The 26,642-nt window shown below is 51.3% G+C and overlaps 1 protein-coding gene across 1 annotated transcript; it reads left to right on the plus strand.

Moving 5' to 3' along the window:
- On the plus strand, positions 1–24,801 carry HS3ST1 (heparan sulfate-glucosamine 3-sulfotransferase 1). The gene is made up of 2 exons (XM_016203727.2): positions 1–132; positions 23,454–24,801. Exon 2 carries the CDS (start codon positions 23,565–23,567, stop codon positions 24,501–24,503), a length of 939 nt encoding a protein of 312 aa, XP_016059213.1. The 5' UTR covers positions 1–132; positions 23,454–23,564; the 3' UTR covers positions 24,504–24,801.
- The last annotated feature ends 1,841 nt before the right edge of the window (positions 24,802–26,642 follow it).

Raw genomic sequence — 26,642 nt, forward strand, 5'->3', positions numbered from 1 at the left:
CCTTCTCTGCCACCTGTCCCGGGGTGCCCCGAACCTCGCTCCGCCGGCCGCCGGGGCTCGACGGCGCTGCCCATGGCCCGGCCCGAGAGCCGACTCCTGGCGCCGGACGGGCAGGAGCGCAGCGCAGCTCAGGTGAGTGCGGAGCGTGCCCGGCTGGGGCCGCCCGGCTGCGGAGTGGCAAGACTTGGGGCGCTCGGGGGTGCCCCGACCTGGAGTCCGGGACTTAGGGCAAGCGCAGGGCCCAAGGTGAGTCGGGGCTGGAGCGAGTGTAGTGGGTGCAGGTTTCCCACCCGCCTCACCTCCTGCCTTGCGCCCCCCCCCAGCTCTGTGAGTCCGGAGGGACTGTTTCATTTTTGCCAGCAGGTGTCCGGGTTCCTGACTCTTCTGTTCTGGGTTTTTTTGCCCTGGCGGAGTGGGAGGCTCGATCCCGCCCGCCTCTGCTCCCCAGCACTGTCGGGGAAAGCGGGAGCGCAGGGCGCCGCGGAGCCCGGGTACCCCTTGAGCTGGGAGCTGGGGCGCGGCGGATGCCGTCAGCAGAAAGTCCTTCGGTCGGGAGAGCATCCAGGGTGGGGAACCGGGGTCTGGTTTGCTTCTGCCTTCGGTTGGAGTGGAGCAGACACGGGGCATCTCCCGAAGGGCGGGGATGCTCGTGAGCATAGAGATTCAGGCGACGGCCTGACCGCAAATAGGCCCCCCCCCATGGCACTCGTGCACGGTCCTGATTATTCCAGTTACTTTTTACCGCCCCCCCCCCGCACCCTTTCCTGCCTCTGTTTCTATTTCGAGCACCCTGGGTGGCGGCCGCGGCTGAGGGTGGGGGAGGCTGGGCGCCAGCCTGCTCAGAGCGGAGGGCGCCCCGAGGAGCCCGACGGCCCCGGTGCGCTCGCGGGCGGGGCGGCGGACCGCGCGCTGCTCCCCACCGGCCCCCCTGCTCCGAGACCTCGGGCAGAGCGGGTGCGGGGTGGGAAGCTGCGGATCGGGAGCCGGGGTGCGGGCGCCGGTGCGTGTGCTGGTCGCCGGTTTTGGGTGGCGCTGTAGGTCTCACCGCTCAAGGACTCGCGTCCGCGCTTCTGGCACACATGGGCCCCCCTCCCGAGGGGGCGCATCCCTCCTCCGCTCGCCCCCTACTTTGCGAGACCAGTGGCTCCCTCGCTTCGCCCTGCGCAGGTCTCGCTCCTCCCCCAGCGTTATCCGCCGGCTATTTTTATCCAGTACTTGTACCAAGACGCTTTGAGGGGGGTTTTGGGGAGCGGAATCCAAATCCACTGTCTTTTGAGTTGCGCTCCCAGAAGCGGTCCCCCTGCTTGCCGGGGACCTCGGAGCCCAGTGCGCCCGCTCCTCTGGCAGCCAGAGCGCTGGGAACCCGGTACCACCGGCTCCGCTGCGCCGCCCGCCGGGGAGCCGGCCCCGGACGCGTCCCCTGCGCCTGGGCGCCGGTGCCCTGGGGGCTTCGGTGGCCGCAGCCCGTGGGGCACGCAGGATGCTTCAGGTCTGACTTTTGCGTTCTCGCTTTGTAGCCAAATCTCACCTTAATTTGTTCAAACGCAATTACCAACTTCCACTCGAAGGTTAATTTCAGGAATTCCATCTTAAAAAAAAAAAAAAATGGGGGGGAGACAACCCAACTTCTGCCTCCCTGCGTTTGTCAAGCCCACCCTTCCGCGTTGGGGATTCTCACTCTGCTTTCTGCTCTCGGTAACAATTGGGAACAATTTACAAGAAGCCTGACCTGGTGAAATTCCAGATGAGCGCTTCAGTGGCCAGCCCCCGCCTTAAGCTCTGTATTTCCAGGGCTTAGATGCTTTCCTCCCTTAGGACTGCAGAAATAGTATATTGAAATGGACCATTCTGTTACATAAGGTTTCCCCAGGCTCTGGGCTGAGAAAGACCAACTTCGAAAGGAGCCTTCTGGAGTCAGTGGGTCCCTCTGACTCTATCAGCAGTTTGACAGAGGTGACAACTTTGGGACTAAGCACTCTCAAGTCAGCGGGTAATCATGACAGCAGCGTGAATGAGGATCCCTTACCGGTGATTCTTGAGCGTTTTTCCTCTGCTGCACATCCAGGCCAAGGCTGCCTGGTGAACAAGGCACTGTAGCTTTAAGATGGGAGGTTTTTTTTGTTTTGGCATGGAAAACGGGTGAGAAAGTGGTACCTTGAACTTGCAGATGGAATCAGGAACACCCCAAGGCCCTTAGCTGTGTTGGTGCGCCTGGTGTGAAGCCTCAGGTCCCACGGTCTGAAGCAGTGCTTTGCACAGTGTGGATGTCCAGGACCCTTCACTAGGCCTCTGCAGTCTAGCTGGGGCTTGTCCTTTCTTTGTCAAAAGAAGTTCTCTTACTGGAAAAGTCCCCAGAGCTCTTTGAAAGGAAAGGCCATGTGAAAGCTCCTTTTGAATTAAAATGTGATGGTGACTAGAGAGGGGCCAGGAAGATGGACTGGCTGGTGTAAAACTGCTTAATCAGTGCCCACTGCCTTTCCCAAACCACAGCATCCGCTCCAAGTGGCACATACGCACGTGAGCACTGAGTTCCCCCTGTTGGGGCTAGAGTTTGAGTTTGGAGGGCGGAACAGTCACATGTATTGATGTCCTGCTGGAACTGAGCCTGTACCCAGGGTCATAGCTCAGACACCAGGCTCCAGGCTGTGCCTCTCAGCTAGGGCCCCTGCATGAGACACAGTCCTGTCCTAGAAGAGTGAGGAGTTACAGCATTCTAGCTGCCGGGTGGGAAGAGCAGTAACTTTCCAGCCATTGTGGAGAGCCTCCATTTTCCCACTGGTATCGGAAAAGACCTGGGTGGTTCCCCATCACTCTGGCGTGAGTATTTTTCTTTCTTCAAATCCCACTAGTGACCCAGTGCTTTCTAGCCTGGCTGCCCTTTTCCAGTGGGGGGATGCAAGGGTGAGCTGGATTTGGAGGCAGCTTCTTTCCCCAGCACACCAGGCAAAAGATTTCTCTCTCTCTGAGCCTTGGGTTCTTCCTCTGCAACACAGACGGAAAGATTAGTATAAGGAAGTGAGAAAATGCATATGGAAAGCGTTTGGGCAGTTCTGAAGCACTGATGGGAATGTACAGGGTTACTTCACTAGCCTTTCCTACAAACTTTATTTTGTCTGGGTCATTGCTGATTGGAGCCTGTGTGGTGTCTGTATGAATTACAAAGGCTGAACGTTAAAGGAAGCAGATTTCATACAATAGGCCAGCGTCTCCTTGTGCACACTCGACCTGAAACCCACCAGCACCAGGCCTCACTGCTTCTCAGACCACTTGTTTCTTGTTTTAGGATCAGAGTAAAATGTTTTAAAGGAGTTTTTGTTTTGTTTTGTTCTTTTTAGCTTAATGCACTTCACATGTCTTAAGATAATATATTTTTGGAGGAAGGGGCCTGCTTGCTATTGATTAATCAAAAAAAGAAGGAAGGTTGCAGATGAGTGTATCCGTTTGGGGAAAGGTGACACAGAATCAGTTTCGGGTGATGACCTGGGTCTCCCTTGTCTAAGTCTGTCATCAGCATAAAGTACTGGCTCTCGATTGCATTTTCAGCGTTGTTCAGAGTCTGTGCCCAGGACAGAGCTAAGTGCCTGGCACCTAATAGATATCTGATGAGTATTTCTGAAATTGCGAACGGATCCCTGAACGGCATCATCACAGCCACCCTGGGCTGTGCTCAGGCAGATGGCATCCTTTCTATTTTAAAGATCCGGGATCTGCGGATGAGAAACGTTAATTAACTTTCTGAAGGTACAAGGGATTCTAGAGTGGTTCAGGTTGGTCCGTCATTCCGCTCCCTGTGCTGGCTTGCCTTCTCCCGCCCGCCTCCACCTAGAGTCCTCGAACCCACGTGGACTTCTGAGTTTTGGAAGGTGGCCAGCAACCAAACAGCGCTCTTAGGCAGGGGGCACTGCCGTCCTCTTGTGGAGAGACTTTTCAGTGGGAGGTGGGCTCTTGCTCCTGGTCTGTATCTCCAGGCCCTGAGCTGGGGCTTCATAGGGCTCCCGGGGGTCTTGAGGGACTAAAGAACACAAGGACAGTTGAGTGCTCACTGACCACCGTGGGCCATGAACGAAGTGGCACGTGCAGCCACGTGGATGTCCCAGGATATCCCAGGGGTGCAGTCCCCGTGGCATGATCTTGGCATGTTCCTTGGTGCCAAGGTTCCCTCCATCCTTGCCCCTTTCCAAGCCTGGCCTTTCATCTTCTCATTGATCCCTGGAGGTAATTGGACTCCCAGTAAACTCACTTTCTCTCTGAGTCAGCCTGATGTGCCGCCAGCAGACGCACAGCCTCTCACGATTCACCTCCAGGCCTGCCTCCCGCATGAGGCCTCCTCGGCTTCCTCTGCCTGCAGGGAATCCGCTCCCAGCTTTCTCAGGCCGTTAGAGTAACGCTTACTGGGCCATACTTTGTCAATAGTTATGTGGAACTGTGAGAGCTCTAGAAAAATGAATGCATTCTTCCAGGGAATGGCCTGAATGTAACGGAAATAGATCCCAGTGGGCATCTTTTACTTTTTTTCCCTCCACGTTGCATGTTTTTTGGTAGCTTTCCAGCAGGGGTCGCAGACTCTAGTGCATTTCAGCAGCACAAGTGTAACAGCCTTGGAAACAGGCTTGGGCCTGGGCCTGGGCCTGGGTGAGGGGGGTACTGTGGCTCAGACCCAGCTCAGGGGTCCCCAGGGGGGCCTCAGGCCCAGTATTACCAGATCTATTTTGTGTGTTTTTGTTTTTGTTTTCAGGATAGGCTGTAAGTTCACAATTTTATATAGAATCTACTGACTTTTAAGTACCAGCAGCTAATTCAATATTTTTAAAATAATACCACATGGGTCAAACAAAACGTCTCTGTAGGTAGGCCTCCTATTTGCCCACAGGCCCCCAACCTCTGGCCTCTGGTTTGGGGGGATAGAGAAGAAATTGGCTGCAATGTGTGACTTAGTGAAATCAGTTACGGAGAATGTCAAGGCCAGGATGTGTACCCAGAGTGCAGTGTAAGACTGTTCCCGTGAGTAGCCTTCACATTTACAGATGTTTGTGGTGTTCCTTTCCCTGCTCCAGTCAGTGGTTACAACGATCAACTTTATTCTTTTAACACGTGTTTATTGGGCTGCAACCATGTACCAAGTGATGTTCTACTCGCTGATGACACTACAGGGAGTAAAACAGATGGGAATCCGTGCCCTGGTGCTTATCTTCTAGTGGAGGAGACAGATACAAGCGAGATTAAGGAGTAAAATCTACCCCGTGTTAGGTAGTGATATGCTAAGGATAATTACAAATCTCTAGAGGGCCATATGGTGTCAGGGAACCGGGGTAAAAACAAGGATCTCAAAGTTTAGTCTCTGACTCACTATAACCAAAGTCAAGTTTCATGGTCCCACAGGCAAGATTTTTAGGTGGGGGAGTTTGGACCCTTGATTATATTCTGGGAGTTGCTATTGTGAGTAAACCCATGATAACAGACTATGTTCTTAATTTTAATGAAATTGACAATTGAGCACATTTATCGAGACCCCACCGTGTGCCAGTCACTGGGTTAAGTCTGGAAAGCATGAATGAACAAAGGTGGGCGAGGAGTGTGGGAAGGAGTCTTTACTGTTGAGTTTTGATGCTCTGAGCTCTGACGTTCAGCGTCTTCTCAGTCGAGCACCTGACTTGGGCCAGGAGCAGTTCAGGTCTGTGCTCCTCACCTAGAAGCCGGCACCCGATCATTAGCGAGGAATGTTTGAAGCCTTAATCCCTTTACCCGGGAAAGACATTTTGTATTACAAATTTTCCTTTTTGTATCACCAAAAAAACCGAAGTATTTAAAAAATGTGTTGTATGTGTGAAATGTACTTGTGCCCCTGAATTCTGATAGCCCCGGCTCGGACCTGCCCGGCGCTGCTGTTCAGTGCTGTTGCCAGGGAGGTGGTGCCCAAGGTGAAATGAGTTCTGGTTCTTGAAGACCCTGCAGCCTGGCGTGGCGGGCAGACACGGTAGCGGGTTTTACTAGGAGGGTAAAGGCATCGTGTCTGGGCCTCTGCCGGTGTCCTTCGCAGGCCCTCCCTGAGAACCCATCCCCTTGTCGCCCGTTGATTGCCTTCACTGCAATGCTTCCGTCCACTGCGGGCCTCTGTTACAGTTCTGTTTATCTCTCACTTCATGGGCTCCCCGCTCACTGCCTCCCCTTCAGAGTAGCGCCCCCTGAGAGCAGGATGTGGACGGGATGTTTCTCCCACAGCTTCTGCAGCACTGGCTGTGCTCGCGGTAGTTAGTTGCTGAGAAAATGACCAGGAGGGAGCATCCTTCCTGGGGGGATTTGGGAAGCTTGCAAGGGGGGAGGAATGTTTAAGGAAAGAGAGAGGCAAGGAGAGAAAAGCCAAAGGAGGGTGACCACAGAGTCAAAGTCGATGGAGCCCCGAGCCCTTATTGACACTCACTTGTCCGTTTCGGGGACTCCCATGTGGTCGGCCCGGGTGAATAGCTGCCCCTGAGTGCAGGCCTTCGCTGAGCCCGTTCTGGCCGGCCGTGCGAGAGCACTCTGCTATGAAAAGAGTGAAACCAAGTAAAGATCGATGGAAAAGATGAAACAAAAGAATAAGAAATATGAAAGTGGTAATTCTTTACTATTATATAGTGTGATGATACCCACCGCCTCCTTCGTCTCCTGTACCCAGCCCTTCAGGGGACATGGAAGCGCGTAGCATCTTCATTTCATGCTAAAGGGAGCTGAGGTCTGGAAGTCAAGCACCTATTCTCAGACCCTCAGAAAGAAAGGCTGCAGACCCTGGACCCCGGGCCGGGACTTCCCACCTGCCGCGAGTGGACGGCTCAAGGTGGAGACTCCTGAGGTCCCCGGAGGACCGAGTGGCCCACGTTTTCTATAAGGCAGAGAAATATATTTAGATTTAAAACATTTCCCTCCGTCTCCTTTATTCATCAGGAACTTCCATTTCAGCACTTTCCGGGCTGCATTTTGAGAATTGTTGCATCTCCCCTAGAATTCCCGCAGATTAGGTTCACCGTGCAGCGGATGGTTTTATGTAAATGCCCTCACTCTGTGCTTTGGAAGAGTAAATCGGAGCCCTGTCTCAGCAGTTAGGAGACAGTGGAGGAAGGTGGACTGCAGAGGCAGCTGAAATGAAACGGCGAGCTCGCCTGGCTGTGCTCAGAAAAAGAAACACTTCAGTGGCCCGGAGGGGAGGCGCGCCGGGCGCTTCCCCTAAAAACTTGCTTGCACTTGACTTAAGTTATGTCTTAAACCAGATTCTCTCCAGTGTCCTGGGTGGGAAAGGGAGAAGGCGTCAATGGCAGAGTTCCAGATTAGGTTTGGGAGCTATTCTTTCTGGGAAAGAGCATAGCTTTTGAAGGCACATCTGTCTGAATTTCTCATCTCCTGCTTACTCTGACTATCATCCTGAGAAGTAGACAGTTTTTCTGGGCCCCATTTTTTTCTTTAATCCTCCTTTAATGAGGATTAAAGGAGACCTCCAATATAAAATGGCTAGCATGATGCTCAAGAAAACTTATATTCTTCTCGTGTGGAGTTGCCAGAATTACCCAATAAATATAGGGGACACCCAGTAAAATCTCAATTTCAGATAAATGACATAGAGTGTTAGTATAGTTATATCCCAGACATTAAATATTAAGGAATTACTGTTTTTCTGTAATTTAAATTTAATAGGAAGTCCTGTATTTTATTAAATATCCGTATTCTTGTGGCGACAGTTCTGAGCGATTCCTGTGGCGAAAGCTCTAGAACCCTAAGAAGTTAAGAGAGGGGAGAGACCAGGAATCTTGAAGGGGAAGTGACTTAGCCAGGGTCTGGTCCAAGGAGAAAGGAAAGGAAGGGGCGTTTGCTCTGATGAGCTAAGGAACGGATCCGACCAAGGCAACCTTATCTTTCCCTGAAAGAAGCGAAAGACCTGTGGACCGAATCAGAATCTTCAGTGCTTTTCATAAGTGAGCCAGACTCTCTCCCGTGTCAGGAAGGCAAGCACGGGTTACTCCCAGCGCCCTTTGGGAAAAAGTATTTCAAACCCTTGAGGCCACCGGAGCAGCAGCGTTCAGCCCACTAAGGCAGCGCCCGTTCAACACAAACATTGCTGTGGGGCCGGGCGTGGGAGGACCGGGCACACACAAGGGCCCCACTGACTTCACTGAAGGGGTACTTTGTGCTTTGCAAACTCACACCTGCAACTGCTCCCTCCTCGGTGAACCCAAAGCTAATAAAACTGTTAGCAGGCCTTTCAGACCAGCTCCTCCCAGGGCGGGGACCTCAGGCTGTAAATTGAGTCCCAGATCTCCCCTAAGATGGCAGAAGTATGTTGTTCTGAGGGTGGCTGCGAAAATGGCATGTTTCCATTCCAGGTAGTAACCTGCGAACTAAGTTAACAAGACTTCTGTTGCTTGTGGACTTTTCCAAAGAAGAATTCCATGCTTTCTTCAGTAGTGAGATGCGGCTCATGCTGAAATAATCAGATTCTGTGGGGTATAATAGTACTAACTCCTCACACAGCCTGAGCTGCTTCCTAGCGGTGTATTCATGAGGGATACAGACCAGAAAGAAGGCGGAGCTGCCCAATAGTTAGCACACGGGCCTCACCAGCCAGAGAGACCCGGTTAGAGTCCACTGTGCTACTTCTCAGCCACGTACTAGGAGGTGAGTCACTTCTCATCTCTGAGCCTCAGGTTCCACATCTGCAATGGACATAATTAAAATTATAGCACAGGGTCGCTTAGTGCGCATTAAACCAAATAAGTTTTGCCAAACATTTGCACAGTGTCTGGCGCATAGTCAGCATTTAAAAAAAAAGACGCTATTAATGAGATGACGAAAGCAACGTGGGCCTCTAAGTTGCCCACTCGATGTCATGTCTCAAAGACCACAGGCTGAATCTCATGCATGGCATTCATCGAATTCCTGGAGAGTGTCTGAGTCCTTTGCCCTTTGTTTCTTTAGTCTTAATTTATATAATTCAAGCAAACCTCATGATTTTATTTCCTGGGCCAACAGAGTGGAAGCAGCAATATAGGAAAGGTGTGAGGCGTGAAAGACATAAAGTCCAGAGAGAGGGAAGGAGGGCGGGTGAGTCTGAGAAGAGAACAGGAGGGAAGACGGGGCAGGAGGCCGTCGCAAGCAGGCCAAAGCATCTGAGAGCGTGGAAATCAGCGGCATTTGGTAGCAGGGCAGTTTTCTGAAGTCCTTGATTAAATCCCCAGACATAAGCCCACAACCTCTCCCCTTCCCAAGGCTTCTCAGGACCCTGTCTTAATGCCCGTGACCTTGAGGGAAGGACACGAAGACTGGCGGTGAACTGGGAAGAATGCGGAATGCGATATAAGCAGTGTTCTTCGATGGCATAAAATCACAGTAAAAACCCAAGACAAGGGACCCGAGTGCCATCTTGTGGAGGGATCGGCCACGGTGGCCCTGTTGTGCTCCTCTGACTTCCAGAGGGTTGTTTCTTTTGGTTTGGTTTTAAATTTGCGTTTACGCATCAGCAGCTCTTACGAGGGAGAGTTTCAGGCTGGCATCTCTCCTGCCCCGACTCCTCCTGTGAAATGCTGACCCCCCTCCTCACCCCTAAGCCCCATCTTCACACGCATCCCAGGAAAGGACCGCGTCTGGGAGGCTGGAGCACGCGTGGGGCAGGAGCAGAGCAGGGTTCCTGGTGACTCAGCGCGGGAGAAACCCCCAGCCCCGCTCCCCAAGGGCGTGCGTGTGGCATTTGAGATATTAGACATGGGGGAAGTGATTTTGTTTTCCTGACTCTTGGTTCCTTATCTGCTGAATGGAATTATACTTCCCCGTGGACTTCTGCCGGGAGAACCACATTTTATAATGTATGTCAAACACCCATTCGAGAGCCTGGTAACGAGTTTCCATTACGCAGCCCTTAGGCCTCATGAGCTTTTCTCTCTGATAAGCCTGATTTCATTTGAAAAGCAGATAAAGAATGTCATCAAGGATCTAGCTGTGGAGCATCTTCCAGTCCCTCAGTCCATCTGGCTGATCTCTGTCCAGCCAGAGAGAGGGCCATGGTGGCCCCAGGCAGCCCCCCTCCTCTCTGTTCCAATGTGGGAAGAGAGCGAGGTTGGGGGGCTCTCTTCTTTCAATCAGGGGAGGAAATCTTTCTCAAAAGCCTGCAGAAGATTCCCCTGTAGGTCCCATTACCCAAAACTTGGTCACATGCCCACAAGCCAAAATCACAGAAGGGGAAACTGAGGCACACAGACATTTGAGGCAGTGGAAGAGCACTGTTAGTGGAACACAGCAACCCTGCATTGTTCCCTCTTGCCTTTGAGCAACAGTTGACATGCTTGTATGTTGCAATGTGGCTGCTCCTGCCCAGCTCTGTAAGGTCTGTTTTAGCACCACCCTCAGCTGAAATACAAACCTCGTGTTCTCTAGGCTTCGAATTTTTCCCCTCCCCGGCTCTGTAACTTCTGCAACCCTTTGCAATCTACAGTTCAGGGGTGGGCGAAAAGTAGGTTTACAGTTGTTCGTATGGAAAATAATACGATAATTGATCAATAAAAATGCAAGTATAAACTATGTTTCATGTACTCACAACAGTAAACCTACTTTCGCTCACCCTTATATTTCTGTTAATTTCTCCCCCTGACCTGAGCAAACTTTGCAAACTCTAATCAAGCCCCTGCCCTGTCCCCTGAAGCAGACTGTCCCACACCACGAACCCCCATTATTTACAGAATCAGGGCTCTTGGCCGCGAGAAGAGGCCTGAGCCCGGATACACCACTTCGCCGTATCCCCTTGGGAAAGGTTAGTCACCTGAACATCAGGCATTCCTCATGACTTTTCCTTGTGCATGTTTATACACTTGCTAATTTAATGTTTATCTGTTCAGTAGATTAAACTGTGGGAGAATGGGGGTGGATGCGAGAGCACCAAACCTGGGTCAGACCTGAACCCGGGCCCGGCACCAAGAAAGAACCGTTGGCTGGAAAAACGAAGGGCCCGGTGCCCTCCTTTCCAGAGTCCTCAGGACCCACCTCGGCGATTCCCGCAGCGCGCTGACCTGACCGTGGGCGGGTGCTCAGAGCAGGCCCTTCTTCGGCTGCTTTGTTTTTCAGGGTAAAAGTGATGGGATTCAAGCCCCCGCCCGGCAGCCACCTTCTCACGGTTCAGGCATCATCTCTTCCCATCTGCTCTGTACACACACCTCCTGTCCTGACCTCAGGGCCGCGCCCGTCGTTCCCAGATAAGTCAGGAATGTGGACTTTCCACCCCGTCCTCGCGCGGCTCCTGCGCCTCGAACCCCTGCACCTGTGCCCTCTCTCATCCCCTGCACCTGTGCCCTCTCTCGTCCCCTGCACCTGTGCCTCTCTCGTCCCCTGCACCTGTGCCCTCTCTCATCCCCTGCACCTGTGCCCTCTTTCGTCCCCTGCACCTGTGCCTCTCTCGTCCCCTGCACCTGTGCCCTCTCTCGTCCCCTGCACCTGTGCCTCTCTCGTCCCGTGCACCTGTGCCCTCTCTCGTCCCCTGCACCTGTGCCCTCTCTCGTCCCCTGCACCTGTGCCCTCTCTCGTCCCCTGCACCTGTGCCCTCTCTCGTCCCCTGCACCTGTGCCCTCTCTCGTCCGGCCCGACGTGGCCTGGACCTTACCACACACGTGCTTTCCTGATCCACCCGGCCCCGCCCCACAATAAGTAATGGTGTGCGCCCTGGCACTGGGACCTCTCCTCTGGGCGTGGCATGGGGCACTCTCCTTCCTGTCTGAAGGCCAGCGTGGCCCTGTGCCTCGCCCTGGGCCGTGGAAGCTCCGTGTCCCATCCAGCCTGGGGCTCTAGGAGTCCCTCCTGCTTTGTACAGGTTCTCGGCCCCTCCGGCCCGGTGACCCGCACCCTCCGCGTCAGCAGGTGCGCTGTGTGTCCGGGTCTCTGAGAGACTGGAGTGAGCAGAGTCCCGCCACCAACCCTTGAGGGACCAGCAGCCTAGGGCGGAGGCGCTGCGCTGTGGGTGTTTATCTCGGCTTAGCCTGGCACTGCGTTTTCCATGGTCCTGGAAGGCTACTTACCGCACAGGTGACATTGTCAGGACTGCAGGTAGGATTGGTTGTGTCCCTCGGGAAACAGCTCCCGCTCCAAAGCAGGAAGGAGGGTCAGGATCTCAACTTTATCTCTAATTCTCCAAAGGAAAAACCAGGACAAATCCGCATGATTGCCAAGTGAAATGTGGGTTTATGTGGTGGGAGGGGTGAAGGGCCTCGGGTCCTGGGAGTTCGGAAGTGAAAATACCATCATTATAGAGAGAAACACCCGTCTTCCATGACACGAGGAGGGTTTGGCTCAGGTTCCTTGAGCTCAGATGGGAAGCCATCCTTTGCCGCCCACACAGGAGTCAGAGTGACCCGAGAAACTGTTCTCTGGGCAAAGTCATTGTCAGCTGGTGTCTGTCCTTTCCGCAACAGTCAGGGTGGCTGTGTGTGCATCTTCCCTAGGCCTGCAGGCCCCTTTCCAGGGACATGTCTGCCCTTGTCATCTTTTTTGTTTAAATATACTTTTATTGATTTGAGAGAGAGAGGAAGGGAGAGGGAGATGATTGATAGATAGGTAGGTGATAGATAGACACATAGATACATAGAAACATCAATCAGTTGCTTCAGGTACCCACCCTGACCCAGTACCGAACCCACAGCCTGGACATGTGTCCTGGCCAGGAATCGAACCGATGACCTTTAAGTGCAGGTGATGATGCTCCAACAAGCTGGGCCACACCAGCCAGGGCTGCAGTTGTCATCTTGAAGGAGGCACCACCTTTACCTGTCTCTGACCCCCACCACTGTGCCTTCATGGCCCAGTGGGCTCTGGTTGGCATTGAGCCACTTGTTGGGACTCTGGTTCCACAGGCACCAGGCCCTGCCAAGTTGAACAGTCCCGAGTGTTTGGAATGGCCCTCACCTTCTGCCTTTTCTTACTCAAATGTTCTCTATGGGCCTCTACTAAAGAGGGTGCAAAGGCTTGTGCTCTCCTAATAGTTGTCCTTTGAAAACATTGGACTCAGAGCCACTTTATGCTTCCAGTCTGCTTTTTTTTTTTTTGGTCATCTCTGTCTCTCTCTCTCTCTGTCTCTCTCTCTGCATAACTCTTAAAACTCAATTTTTTCTCTTTTTCTTGAAGAGTGCTTTTTTTCTTACTTGTCAGCCACAGCAGTGAAAGATGGAGATCTGACATTGATGATGATGACATTTGGTGGCAGTTTTCTATATGCCAGGCTCTCTTCTTAGCACTTTACGTAGTAATATCTCCTTTAATTCTCACAATAATTCTAGGAAACGAACACTGTTACCATCCCTACATTTCAGGTGAGAAAACAAGGCACGCAGAGGTCATGTGACTTGCCCTTGGCCATTCAGAGGGAATAAGGGATGGAGCCAAGATTCAAATCCATGTTTTTAACCACCAGCCTCTCCCTTCTGAGCTCTTATCATTCATCTTGATGACCCTTCATGCCAGCTTGTTCCAAATAGTTTGTTATAATAAGTAAGTAATAGTTTAAAGTGTAAAATATAAATCATTCGGAAAGAGTAAATGATCATTCTGGATATGATTTAACTTAACATACAGTATTATGTTTAATCCGAAGGCATGAAAACTATACGAGGAGTTAACGAGATCTCAGGGATGGTTGTGTCAAGGGCAATGTTCAGGTGTCTGAACAGATCGAATGGCATTTAAAGATTTCAAGACCAGTAAGGTAAAAAGGCAGGCGGTCCCTGTGTAACGTTAATCCATTCGAGGTTCGTCCAAGTTTGAGTCAGAGGGAAATGAAATACAATTCGTTTTGCAGAACCTAGCACTTAAGAATTTAGGAATATTCAACTTAAATACTGGTTTTAAGATTTTTCAAGTAAGGGACAAATAGAAATCACAGTCGCGTGTGTACGTGTGGGGCGCAGAGGAAAAAGCCATGTTCTGTGGCTTTATCCAGGACTACGGCACGAACAGCAACGTTTTAACTCAGAAAAGGCAAGATTACTGGCAACGTGAAACCAGAGCCAGCTATGGCCCGCGTTTCCGTTGCTCCCACGCCTTTTTCATCAGCTCCTGGCAGGCAGGGGTGTGTCAGTCATTGTTCCATCCCCAGGCCGTCCTCAGTGCCAGTCAGTACCAAGGGCTCACGGAAATGTCTGTTTTTAAATGATCAGGTTAAACAAGGACATGCATGTCCAAAAGGAAAGACAAAAAAGCAAGCCCTTGGGCCAAACCTATGGTTTCATTTTCCGTTAACTTGCCCCAACTTGCAGCCTGTATGTGTGGCATTGCTGGGCGCCAGGCTCAGGACTTTGTGCTTGGTCCCTTTGCCAGGGTGTGTTTCCCTCCACTGTTTCTTTCCTTTTCACCCTGTTACTCAACTCCCCTTTGGCAGCCATGGGCTTGTTCTCTGTATCTATGGATCTGTTTCTCTTTTGTTTTCTTTTTTCGTGTGTTTTGTTTGGTTAGATTCCGCATATAAGTGAAATCAGATGGTGCTTGAGTTTCTCCATCTGACTTATTTCGCTTAGCATAATACCCTCCAGGTCTATTCATGTTGTCGAAAGTGGCAAGATTTTTTTCCTTTCTGATGGCTGAGTAATATTCCACTGGGTGAAATATTACATCTTTATCTGTTCACCTATAGATGGACACCTCGGTTGCTTCTGTGTGGGGGCTATTGTAAATATTGTTGCATTGAACATCGGGGTGCATATATCTTTTTGAATTAGTGTTTTTGTTTTTTTCGGATAAATGCCCAGAAGTGCAACTGCTAGAAGTTCAATTTTTAGTTTGTTGAGGAAGTTTCATACTGTTTGCCATAGTGGTTACCCCAGTTGATAGTCCCACTTGACACTACAAGGCTCCCTTTTCCGTCTCTTCCCTGACACTGTTGTTTGATGACTTTTTATGGCAGCCACTCTGACAGTCTGCTGTGTACCTAGACGTCAGGTTGTGGGCCTGCTGGCTGGTGCAGCGCATATCCCCACTGCCTCTCAGAAACTCTACCCAGTGCCAACCCCAGCACAGGCCGAGTGCCCCCACCCGCCCAGCCCTGCTCTTGCTGCAAACCTACTCAAATGCATGTCCCTGGGGGGCTTCCTGCCCAGCAGACCCCAAGTCTCCTCCCAAATTGTGCCTGAAGGTGATGACCTTTTCTGGGGAATCGCACCAGACAGGCCCGCTGCTCCTCCACCAGCTCAGTCTCTCTCCTCTGGGCTCTCGCGCACCTGTGGCCAGATCTATGCTCACACTAACCTGGTGGTTGGTTTCCTTGCATGAGTATCTTCTACTTGACGGGCTGGATTATTTCTGTATCCCCTGCAACTCTGTACAATCTCAGAAACATCCTAGGAGCTTTGTAAAAGTGTGAGCAGTCACCTGTGGGCAAAGTAGAGACTTCAGGCATCAATCTCTGCAGACTTGCCCTCCAGTCTATTTGTTTTTCTCAAGTTCACCTTATGTGGCAACTAATATCCATTTATTCCATTCATAAAAATCAGGAGTTTTCACAAAAATATCCATGGTTGAATCTTGTAAAAGCAAAAGAGCAGACCGTTCTGGTCCCTCACCTCCAACATCTGCAGAACTGTCAGCAGCTGGCTTTTTAGACAGACCGCTCACGCGGCCTCTGGCTGCAGTCCCTCTCGGTACACCTGCTTCATAGGTTGATGTCACCTGCCTGAATCCAGGAGACAGGTGAGCACTACTCCCAGGAAGATTTACACAGCAGAAACTTAATATTTCTTCTAAGGGCTATGTGTTAGTCTTCTCAGCAGCTGTAACAAAACACCATAGACCCAGTGGCTTAAACAACAGCTGCATTTATTTCTCACAGTTCTGCAGGCTGGGAAGTCTAAGACCAAGATGCCAACAGATTCAGCTCCTGCTGGGAGCTCTCGCCTGGCTCACAAGTGGTTGTCATCTCCTCGTGTGCTCCTGTGACAGAGAGCTCTCGTTTCTCTTTCTCTCCTTAGAAGGACACTAATCCCATCGTGGGGCCCCACCCTCATGTCCTCATCTAACCCTAATTCCCTCCCAAAGCCCCCACCTCCAAATACCATGTCACTGGGCATTAGGGTTTCAACGCATGCATTTTGGGGAACACAAACATTCAGCCCCTACAGGCTGGCTCAAGAAATGAGGCCACTGCTCCCCCATCTTTGCCAGCCCAGGGGAAGATCACTTTTGTTTGTACATATTTCTTTTCAGCTGCAAACTACTTAATGTTTTCTAGCCCAACACAAAAGCAGCACAGCTTTCTATGCCTTGGGGTCCCAGTGGGATGGGCATCCAGAGACCCTGGTTTCTGATTCAGCTCAGCCCCTCCGTTCTTGACTTTCGGGTTCCTGTTCTCTGCCTGCCTCAGTTTTCCCTTCCGCTGGGATGGGGACAGGACGAGATGATGGCTCACGGCCCTTTGGCCTCCGATGCCCCGTGTGTCTTTCCTGGTTATCTCTGGGGAAATACATGGGGTTCAGGGTCGCTCACCACCCACGGAGCGGTGTCCACCGTCCACCCCGTCCAGGAGGCTGCCGTAGTCAGGGCACCTGTGTGGAGGTCGGGTCTCACCAGGAGCTGGGCCTGAAGCCCACGCACTGGCACGCACCGAGGCAGCCGCCCGCTCCCCGTCTGCCGCCCCGGCCCCCTTTCCACTCGGCTGCACCCAGTAATGAGAGAGGCCCGCCGCCCTCCTGTCACGGAGCTCCACGTGCGCTGCCTCTAATGAAGGATTTATTTAGGTCACCGCGGCCTCCTGTGCACAGCGGCGCGGATTAAACACGTTGGCAAGAGGCAGCTCCTCCCCGTGTTCCCTCCCAGACCACGCACCTGGCCGCCCGTCACTCACGCGGGGGCCGTCACGAAGTGTGTCCCTTCTAAACAGAGAGCCTGGATGCTGTCCAGGTGTCACTGTCCTTTCTTCCCCGAGCCTCGGTCTGGTTGAGTCACTGCAGTAGTTTGGATCGTGAACAAATGAGTCTGACTAATTATCCCTGGATCCCATTTATACCACACGGTCTTCTTTTTTAGGGACAGAAATAGCTCCGTGATTTGAGGGCTTGCCACGGGCCAGGCAATATGCTAATGTCCTCAGCATCCACACAGGCTGTGCTATTTATCCTCGCGGTTGGGCTGTGGGGCCAGCACATTGGACCCAAGGCTCCGAGTTTCCATGCTGCCTGCAGGATTGTAAGCCCTAGAGCTGAGGCTTGAGCCAGGCTGGGGACTCTAAGTCCTCTCTGAAATCCGTCAGCCCCCTTTGAGGATAACACCAACTCTGAGGCCAGACCCATCCCTCTCTATTTTGCCTTCCACAGTTGTTTTCATCCTGCAGTTGAACACAAACTGCCCACGCCCAGCCTGCGTGCTCAGTGGTTCAACGCCAATGTATGAACCTGGAAGTCACGGTTCGATTCCTGTTCAGGGCACATGCCCGGGTTGTGGGTTCAATTCCCAGTAGGGAGGGTGCAGGAGGCAGCCGATCAATGACTCTCATCATTGATGTTTCTCTCTCCTTCTCCCTTCCTCTCTCTGAAATCAATTAAAAATATATATTAAAAAAAAAAAACTGCCCAGCAACAGTAAGAAACAAAAACCAAAACAAAATCGGCCTCCCCAGCTCAAGGCCGAGGTGATTAGAATGCAAATCCAAATGGGCACAGGCATTCCAAGCTCATGGGACCCTCACCATCCAAGGGCCCAGGGTGGGCAGCCTGTTTCCCTGGGAGCTTGTTAGGAACAGACACGCAAGCCTCTCCCGACCTCTAGGCTCAGAATCAGCACTTAGAAGTAGATCACTAGGGGACTGGAGTGCACGGTGGAGTTTGGAAAGCTCTGGGCTGGGCCATCGTAATGAGGCAGCCAGAGCTCCTGGGAGGGAAGCTTCAGTTACCTGCCACCTGCAGCTCCTAATCCAGATCCTTCTGCCCTAATCCATCACCTGGTTTGGAGAGGAAGGCTGCCTGAGTTGACTTCAGACTTCCTGTGGGACAGGCTGCCTTGTTCATCCCCATGGCATCCTGGAGTCTCAGAGGCTCAGAAACAACATTGTGATTTATTTCTTGTGGCCCCGAATCCCTGCTCCTGTCCCCGCACCATGCCACCTTCCTTGGCTTGCCTGGGTACCTCCTTCCTTCAATCCTGGGAATCCTGTTCATTGTCCAGTCACCCTTTTGTTACATGGAACCTCCCAGCATTGTGGGGACTCAGGGTGCATGGACAGGCGGGAGGAGGGAGCGTCTGGAGACCCCACCCCTTTTCCAAGGAGAAAATAGGCCAGTTCCACTTCTTTGTCCCAGAGAGTAAATGTGGCCCAGGGAAACCTGTCAGCATTACATGGACTGACCTTGGGTCCTCTCTACCCCGAACTGTCCACCCAACCTCCTCACAGCAATCACCATAGTAAATCCAAACAAAGCGAATGTCAACATTTGTTGAAGGGTATTATGTATAGGCCATTTCTAGAAAATAAATATTTATGTCTAGATTGACAGGCACAGGCTTAATCTGTTTCTTCTTTCTTGGTTCCCAAGATGACCTGCAGGAGGGACATTTGACATGACTGTAAAGTGTTCATAGTAGTTGTGCAAGGATGAGAGTGAAGACATGTGAGACTCTTACAGCCGAACAGATAACCTTATCCTGTTGATAGCTCCCAAATCGGTCAGATAGGGAATGACAGGTCTGTTGTTCAACTGTCTTTAATCAGGTTTCAGTACATTCTAGAAAATGAAGTCACTCAACACCCTGGGCAGCTGGGAGAGAGGCAGGCCCTGCTGAAAGTAGAAGGAAGCTCTGGCCCTCTCTGCCAGCGTATCCTGCTCTCGCTAAGCACCCCCTGTCTGGGACGCACTCCCACTGCCCAGGGGAGGCCTCACAGGCACAGGAGAAGAGCAGCGGGCTTTCGGTGGCCTGCAGAAGTTTCCTTTTCACACTTCCTGGGTCTGTGACCTTGAGAAGGTCATTCAACTTGAATGGCGTGGTTTCCTCTTTGTCACGGGGAGAAAGGCACTGCACTGTCCATTGGGCGTGGGGAGTCTTGTTTAACCACCGTGGCATCCGTAGGAAGTAGGTTTTAGCCCATTTGGCAGAATTGTATGTTGAACCCAGACAGGTACAAAGCTTATCGGAGGTCAGGTAGCAATAAGAATTCTAGCTTGGATATGTCCAATTGCAAAAACTTCTCTGTTTTTCCACTAACTGCATTCTACCTTCTTGTTGCTTAAAAATGTAAAATAAAATGAGACTCACTGCCTCTTGGTGGTGAGCAAGTATCCGAAGGGATCATTTAAACCTGAGTGCTTACCGCCTGGCACAGTGGGCACTCAGTCAGTAACCTCTCCCTTTCCCACCTGTTGTTAAACCCCTTCAAGGATGTGTGGTCATGTTTTAATCACCCCTGTTCTCTGGGGGACATGCTTGCCGGGGACAGCTGTATGTCTCTCGTGTCCCGGGCTGGGGAGGTGTCCGGCAGAGGAATCAGACACCACTGTTCCCGACGCACTGACTGTCCCTCCCTCCCATGAAATACTCTTGGTATTCCTTTCTATCCATGAAACTTCCAAGAGTGGCACTCGGAGAATATATTGTAGTTAATTACATTTGAAATCTAGGTCATGATGTAAATCATGGAATGAGAAGACTTAAGGACAAAATTAAAATATTTTTGAAGGGTTGTTTCACTGCTTCCCCTCCTTTTTTAATTAAAATATTTTCTAGACTCTCAGGTGACCCTGTCCAACTACCATTAGAAACGCTGAGCCCCTGGTTCAACATCTGGTTCCTGCTTGACTCTCTAGGCATGAAAAACTCACTGCCCCGATGCAGTCTTTCTCATAGATGAGCTGTTGAGTTTCCCTGTTTTTAAAGTTGGTTTTTTTCCTTCCAAATATGTTTTTTATTGATTTCAGAGAGAGGAAGGGAGATGGAGAGAGAGAAACATCAATGATGAGAGTCATTAATCTGCTGCCCCTTGCACGCCCCCTACTGGGGGTCGAGCCCGAAACCCAGGCCTGTGCCCTGATTGGAAATCGAACCGTGACCTCCAGGCTCATAGGTCAATGTTCAACCACTGAGCCACACCAGTGGGATCCCTTTTTATTGAATTAAAAGTCTTTCTCAGGCCCTTCGGACATGTGCCTCACTTTCCATTGCAGTTGACACATCCATTCAGCAAGTAGCATCTCCAGCACCCACTTGTCTCGGAAATCCCCCGGCCCTAGGGGGTGTCCGGGGGCCGGGACCCTCACAAGGAGCCGGCTCTGAAGCGGCATCGTCAGCTGGAGAGGCGGACAGCAACGAGCAGATAGGATTTCGGATAGTCTATGAGGAATGTAACGGATGGTGGGAAAGAAAGTGATTAAAAGAAAGCGGGGGGGAGGGGGGGGCTCCTGTGGCAGGAAAGTCAGTGTTTGAAATCAAATATGAGTCACAAGGAAGAGCCAGCCTCAGAAACCTGGGGCCCAGCACCCTGGAATGAGGGTGGGGTAGCGAATGCCGAGCCCAGGGCTGGAGTGAGCTCCTTGTGTCAAGAGGAACAGAAAGGCCAGGGGGGCTGCAGCTGGGTCCGAAGGAGCAGCGTGAGGCCGAGGGGCAGGCAAGTCCCATCCTAGGGCCTCCAGGGCCAGGAGAGGAGTTTGGATTTCATTCCACAGGAGGAAGCTGGCTCTTGATGGCCACTGTGTGTGTGATATATTTTATGTATACATTTAGATGTACATATGTGTGTGCATGTATACATACACACTGATATATATGTGCATATAACTTGGCTAAAGTTTCATATATGCATATGCTGTGCACATAGATCTCTCTCTGTGCAGCTCAGACATATATGGACTCCTCTCTCTCTCTGTTTCCCTCTCTGTCGCTGTATGTTTATGAGACTTTAGCTAAGCACTTGTTTTCCATATAGCTCAAATATTAAGTATCTTTGGAATGTAGGAGGCTTACAATAAGTAAATACATTTTTAGAAAGTTTAAAGTAGAAATGAGGAGCTTTTAAACTACTAACTGCCCAGTTTTTGTTTGTTTTTTTCTATTTTTGAAAGGACAAGCTATTAGTTAGTCTCTTCACTCTATGACTACTGGTCATTCCCCTTTAAAAGAAAGATCTCAGATGTGCCCTATGCTAACCAGGATGCCACATAGCAGGGTGGAGAGAAGAGTCAGACACTGACATTCGGACCTGGTCTCTGACTGTCACTCAGGTGTGGAAGGCTTGGGACCTGGAGTTAAGACCTGAGTCTGAAAACAGAGCAGTGAGATGGAGATAGCACCACCTGCCAAACAGAGGGTAGGATCTAGTAGCTGCTCTCTCCCTCACTTCACCCGCCCACCCCCTGCACAGGTGCACACATGCACAGACTCCTGCAAGCACACACATGCACGTGTGCACACACACAAAAATAGCATGTAACAGGCAAGCGCAGCTGGTCCATCCTGTTGACCCAAATGAGCAGTTGAGAAGGAAATGGAATTTGCCTGAAACATACTGAAATATTCAATTGACTAAGCCAAATGGCCCATTAAATTGAGCTTATCCAATCAGCAGAACCAACCTGAACCACATCTTGTTTCGCCAGCCATCCTTAAAAATTTCTCTTTTTTCCCCAAAACAATTATGCCACCCGCTCTTGCAAGTCTGTCCTCCAGCATTCTGAGCCTCTGAAGGTTTCCAGCTAGTTAACTGCCTGCTCTTTAATATACATTTTTTTCCCAAACAGTTAATACAGTTGATATCTGAGGAAAGTAGATCAATTGGTTTGTCATAAAAATGGAAGCCCTGGTTGTGATTCTCTGTTTATAAATTCCAGACAAGTTTTTAACTAATTAAGTGAATTTTAAACCTGGTCTAGAGAAGTGATGGGCCCTCTTGGTGGGGAACTTCTTGCTGGCTCTGGAAATCCCACGGCCCCCGAGCCTGGCCTGCCCCTATGCCATCCCTGTGTTTAGACAGGGATTACTAAAAGTTTGCAGTCTCTTCTTTCTGAGAGAGGGTCAGACATGGATCATTGCTTGTCACATCCGGAAAACATGAACCACGACTCGCCCACCTTTGGGATCTCCATGCCATCCTGCCCAGCAGTGTCTGTGTGCTTGAGGGGCTTTAATGCCCAACTGTGAAAAATCCCAGATGGGTAGAGAGAAGGCGTAAAGGAGGCAGTTTGTGGGAAGAGAGCCCTGAGTTTAGAGTTTTGCATTTGGACTCTGAATTTTGAAATGGACTGAATGTTGGTGTCCTTGGGCAAGACTCTCATCTGTAACTGCCCTGCCTCCCTACCTTACACTGTAGGGTTGTGATGACAAGTCACCTGAGCAGGCTGCAAAACCACTTTATAAACAGTAAGGCTTTGCAACCATGAAGCTTTCTGCTCTTTCACCTGTTTATCCCTCTAACCCAACTTCAAACATTTCCTCCGCCATGAAGCCCTCCCCAGCTGCTTCAGGCAGAATGAATGAGCACATGCCCTCTTGGTACCCTGCCTAAAATGTAATCATAACGTGTATCGTGTCGATGCCTGCAGTCGGGTTGTATCAGCTCACCTTTCCCACGTGCCTGCTGCTACACAAGCCTCCCCAAAACTCAGTGGCTGAAAATCACCCTGAGCCGGGGTGGCCCTGCCGCACCTGTCTCTCCTCTTCACCCTGGGACCAGGGGTTGGCCAGGGTGCATTCTACTCATGGCAAGAGGGCAAGTGGGGACCCATGAGGCCTCTTGCTGCCTGGGCTGGGGACTGGCGCGTTATCATTTCTATCCACACTCCATTGGCCAAATTAAAATCAAATTGTTGGAGAGCACATCCCCCTCGCAATGAGGCCATAGCAAAAATTAGGTGCTGGGCTCGGTGAAGAACTGGAAACTAAACAATCAGTCTTTCCTATCAGGAGCCCCTGGTGGACGGGTGGCAGGACTGTCTACTCCTATATTACCTGCCCCTTGGCCTGGGGCTGGCAGGTAGATAGTTCACTGATGTTTGTCGAGGTTCCAAAGAACTTCCCAACCCTTTCCTTTATAGCAGAGTTTGGCAAACTGTGGCTGCAGAGCCAAATCTCTCTCTCTCTCTCCCTCTCTCCCTCTCTCTGTCAGCAAACATAGAACGAAGCATGTAAATTGTTGAAAAACAAGAGAAAAATAATATTTAATGACACACGGAAATTATGTGAAATTCAGATTTCAGTGTCCATAAATAAAGTTTTATTGGGACACAGCCACACCCATTCCTTTGTGTATTGTCTATGAGCGCTTTAGAGCAAAGCAGCACACTTGGGAGTTGGCACAGGGACTGTATGTCCCAAAGCCTAAACCATTCCTACGTGGCCCTGCAAAGAAGCTTTGCCACCCCCCCGCTTTATAAGATCAAGACCCTGAGAGACACCCAGGGAGGTGGGTGCCCTGCCCAGGACTACAGAGTGGTTCAGCTCCATTAAGCCTATGGATTTGGGGTTAACATTTTCCCTTCTTTGTTTCCTAGTAATTGGCTGCAGGCGACACCCATGTGTCACTGATCAGGAGGCATTTCCTGCGGCAGAGAGCTTCATGACCCAGCGACGCGGGGCCCAGTGAAGCCACCGTGGGGTCCAGCATGGCCACGCTGCTCCTGGGCGCAGTGCTGCTGGTGGCGCAGCTCCAGCTAGCGCCTTCCCGCCCTGGAGCACCTCGGGCAGAGCCGGGCCAGCAGGAGCTCGTGGGGAAAGCGGCCGCCCCGCAGGACCAGGCCCTGGACGGCGCGCCGGCCCCCAACGGCTCGGCCAGGCAGCTGCCGCAGACCATCATCATCGGCGTGCGCAAGGGCGGCACCCGCGCCCTGCTGGAGATGCTCAGCCTGCACCCCGACGTGGCGGCCGCGGAGAACGAGGTGCACTTCTTCGACTGGGAGGAACACTACAGCCAAGGCCTGGGCTGGTACCTCAGCCAGATGCCCCTCTCCGCCCCGCACCAGCTCACCGTGGAGAAGACCCCCGCGTACTTCACGTCCCCCAAAGTGCCTGAGCGCGTCCACAGCATGAACCCCGCCATCCGGCTGCTGCTCATCCTGCGGGACCCGTCGGAGCGCGTGCTGTCCGACTACACGCAAGTGCTGTACAACCACGTGCAGAAGCGCAAGCCCTACCCGTCCATCGAGGAGTTCCTGGTGCGGGGCGGCCGCCTCAACGTGGACTACAAGGCGCTCAACCGCAGCCTCTACCACGTGCACCTGCGCAACTGGCTGCGCTTCTTCCCGCGGCGCCGCCTGCACATCGTGGACGGCGACCGCCTCATCAGGGACCCCTTCCCCGAGATCCAGGAGGTCGAGAGGTTTCTGAAGCTGGCGCCGCGGATCAACGCCTCGAACTTCTACTTTAACAAAACCAAGGGCTTTTACTGCCTGCGGGACGGCGGCCGGGACCGCTGCTTACACGAGTCCAAAGGCCGGGCGCACCCCCAGGTGGACCCCAAGCTCCTCAGTAAACTGCACGAATATTTCCACGAGCCAAATAAGAAATTCTTTGAGCTCGTGGGCAGAACATTTGACTGGCACTGATTGGCAGGCAATAAGCTAGGCTCGGAACCTTTCCTACTGTAAGTTCGGGGTGTGCACCCCCGGGGGGGGGGAAGAGTTTTAAAAAAGGCGTTTAAGCTATAATTTATTTGTAAAATCCATAAATTACTTCTGTACAGTATTAGATTCACAATTGCCATATATACTAGTTATATTTTTCTACTTGTTAAAGCGAGGGCATTTTGTATTGTATTTCATGGTTGTTAACATTGTGTAATACGTCTCTATATGAAGGAACTAAAATATTTCACTGCAGAAAAGAAAAGAAAAACATTCTGGAGATGCTGTCTTCTTTGAATATAATTAACTTGCCCCTGACTCAAAATAGTTGTCTATGTTGCACTCGTTGGAGAACCCGTAACCCTTTGTTACTTCAGAAAAAAAAGGTTTTGCTGGCTACTGCGTTCGCCTTTCCTCCTCTCTTTCCTTCATTGCTCTTTTTAATTTTTAGCGTCTCGCTGTGTTCATCGTGTTTATTTCTTTACTTGCCCTGGAAGGTTTATGTTCCCTGACGCCCCCCGCTAGTCTTGGAGGAGGCAGTTTCCCCCGCTCCGGCTCCAGCGGGAACCCGAGGGGGGATGTTAACCCCGTGGAAACACAAGGTGGACAAAGCGATGCTCAGACGGGAGACACGGTTAACGCCCAGCAAGAAGCCCCCCGTGGTGCGCCTGTGATCCAGAGAGTGCTCGCATTTACTCCCCATCTCAGCAAAGGGCAAAACCCACAGTAGAGGGGTTTCATGCAATGACCTTCAGAACGACCTTGGGACTGTGTGCTGCCCCAGGTGGCAGTGGGCCTTGGCAGAGCCGCTTAGAATAGAAAAGAGGGATTGTGAAATCTGCGTGTCCCTGTCTTGTAGATTCTGGAAAAAAAAGCTGACTAAAGGGAAAGCCTTTTGCTTAGGTTGGTGTCTGTTGATCTATTTCTGAAAGCTCAGGATGCATTTATAGACATGTATGCCATCTGCTTTGAGACGTAGATATGTGCATGCTTAAAAATCACCTTTTAACTTGGAGTCCTGAAGGTGGAAGAAATGTAAACTCCCAAGGGTTCAGAGCTAAAAAGAGAAAAGCACAAAGCAGAGGGTGGCACAGAAGGAGCCCCGTATCCCTGCGGCGAGAAGTGACAGCCCTGTTTCAGTTTGGCTTCTGCCCCCGAACAGCTGGGTCATTGAAAGAGCCTCAGTTTTCTCATTCTGTCTCCCTTCAACCAGCCTTTTACAGGATTAAATAAAATAGATTTTTTTTTTCTCATGAAAGCAAAACATACTCATTACAGTAAAGTGAAAAATATGAGCAGGCCAAATAAAGCCATTTCCTGACATAGTTTATACTGAAGGCAGAGGAGTGAGATGGACATTATTGATATTGTTTTCTACATCCAAGAACTCACTGAAATGTTTCCCCAAGCTACCTCGGGAAGTGCAGGAATCACTATGGCAAGTTCAAAACAGAGGAAACAGCACAAAAGAGATGAGGAACGTGCCCAAGTTCACTTTGTGAATAAGCCAGGGCCTGGAGTCCTCCTATAGCTAAACCCACCTTTTGTTTCTCTTGACACATCTCTTTCTGAACTCAAAATAAAAGGTCCGGACTGAGAAGCAGTCCTTCCCTGCTTAGCCTGGCAGATTCTTTCTCTTTGCCAAAGGTCTTCCATCCCAGGAGGTGCGTGTGAGTCACAGGGAAGGGTAGCAAGAGCCCGCGAGCTCAGCAGTGCTCGCAGGAAGTGAGTCACCTTGGTTCAGGTTCAGCATCTGCGGCCGGGCCTGACCTTACCATGGCCCACGCCCCCCACCCCGGGCACTGCCCGGATCTCAGAGGGAAGCCCTCTTCTTCAGAACCCACTGAGGTCACTGGCCACCAGCTCCCCCGAGGGCGTGGCCGAAATCCTTGCAGCAGGCTCCCCCCTTATGCTGCAGTCCCCGGGGTGCTTCCCACTGCAGCAGGTCACCAGATCTTGTTTTCATCAACCCGGTGTAAGAGCTGAAGCAATGAGGGGCCCAGAAAACTTAAATCAAGTTTCCAAGGCTGCCCAGGAATTTGCTGACAGCGGAGACCCCAGCATGATTTTTCCAACTCCCAAGAGGATGGCCTTTGTAAAATACCCATGAATGCCTGTGTC

The sequence above is a fragment of the Miniopterus natalensis genome, chromosome 1, assembly GCF_054644295.1.
Source record: "Miniopterus natalensis isolate mMinNat1 chromosome 1, mMinNat1.hap1, whole genome shotgun sequence".
NCBI lineage: Eukaryota > Metazoa > Chordata > Mammalia > Chiroptera > Miniopteridae > Miniopterus > Miniopterus natalensis.

Excerpts from the sequence above, each read along its gene's own strand:
- HS3ST1 (XM_016203727.2), top strand. The coding sequence starts at position 23,565 with ATGGCCACGCTGCTCCTGGGCGCAGTGCTGCTGGTGGCGCAGCTCCAG.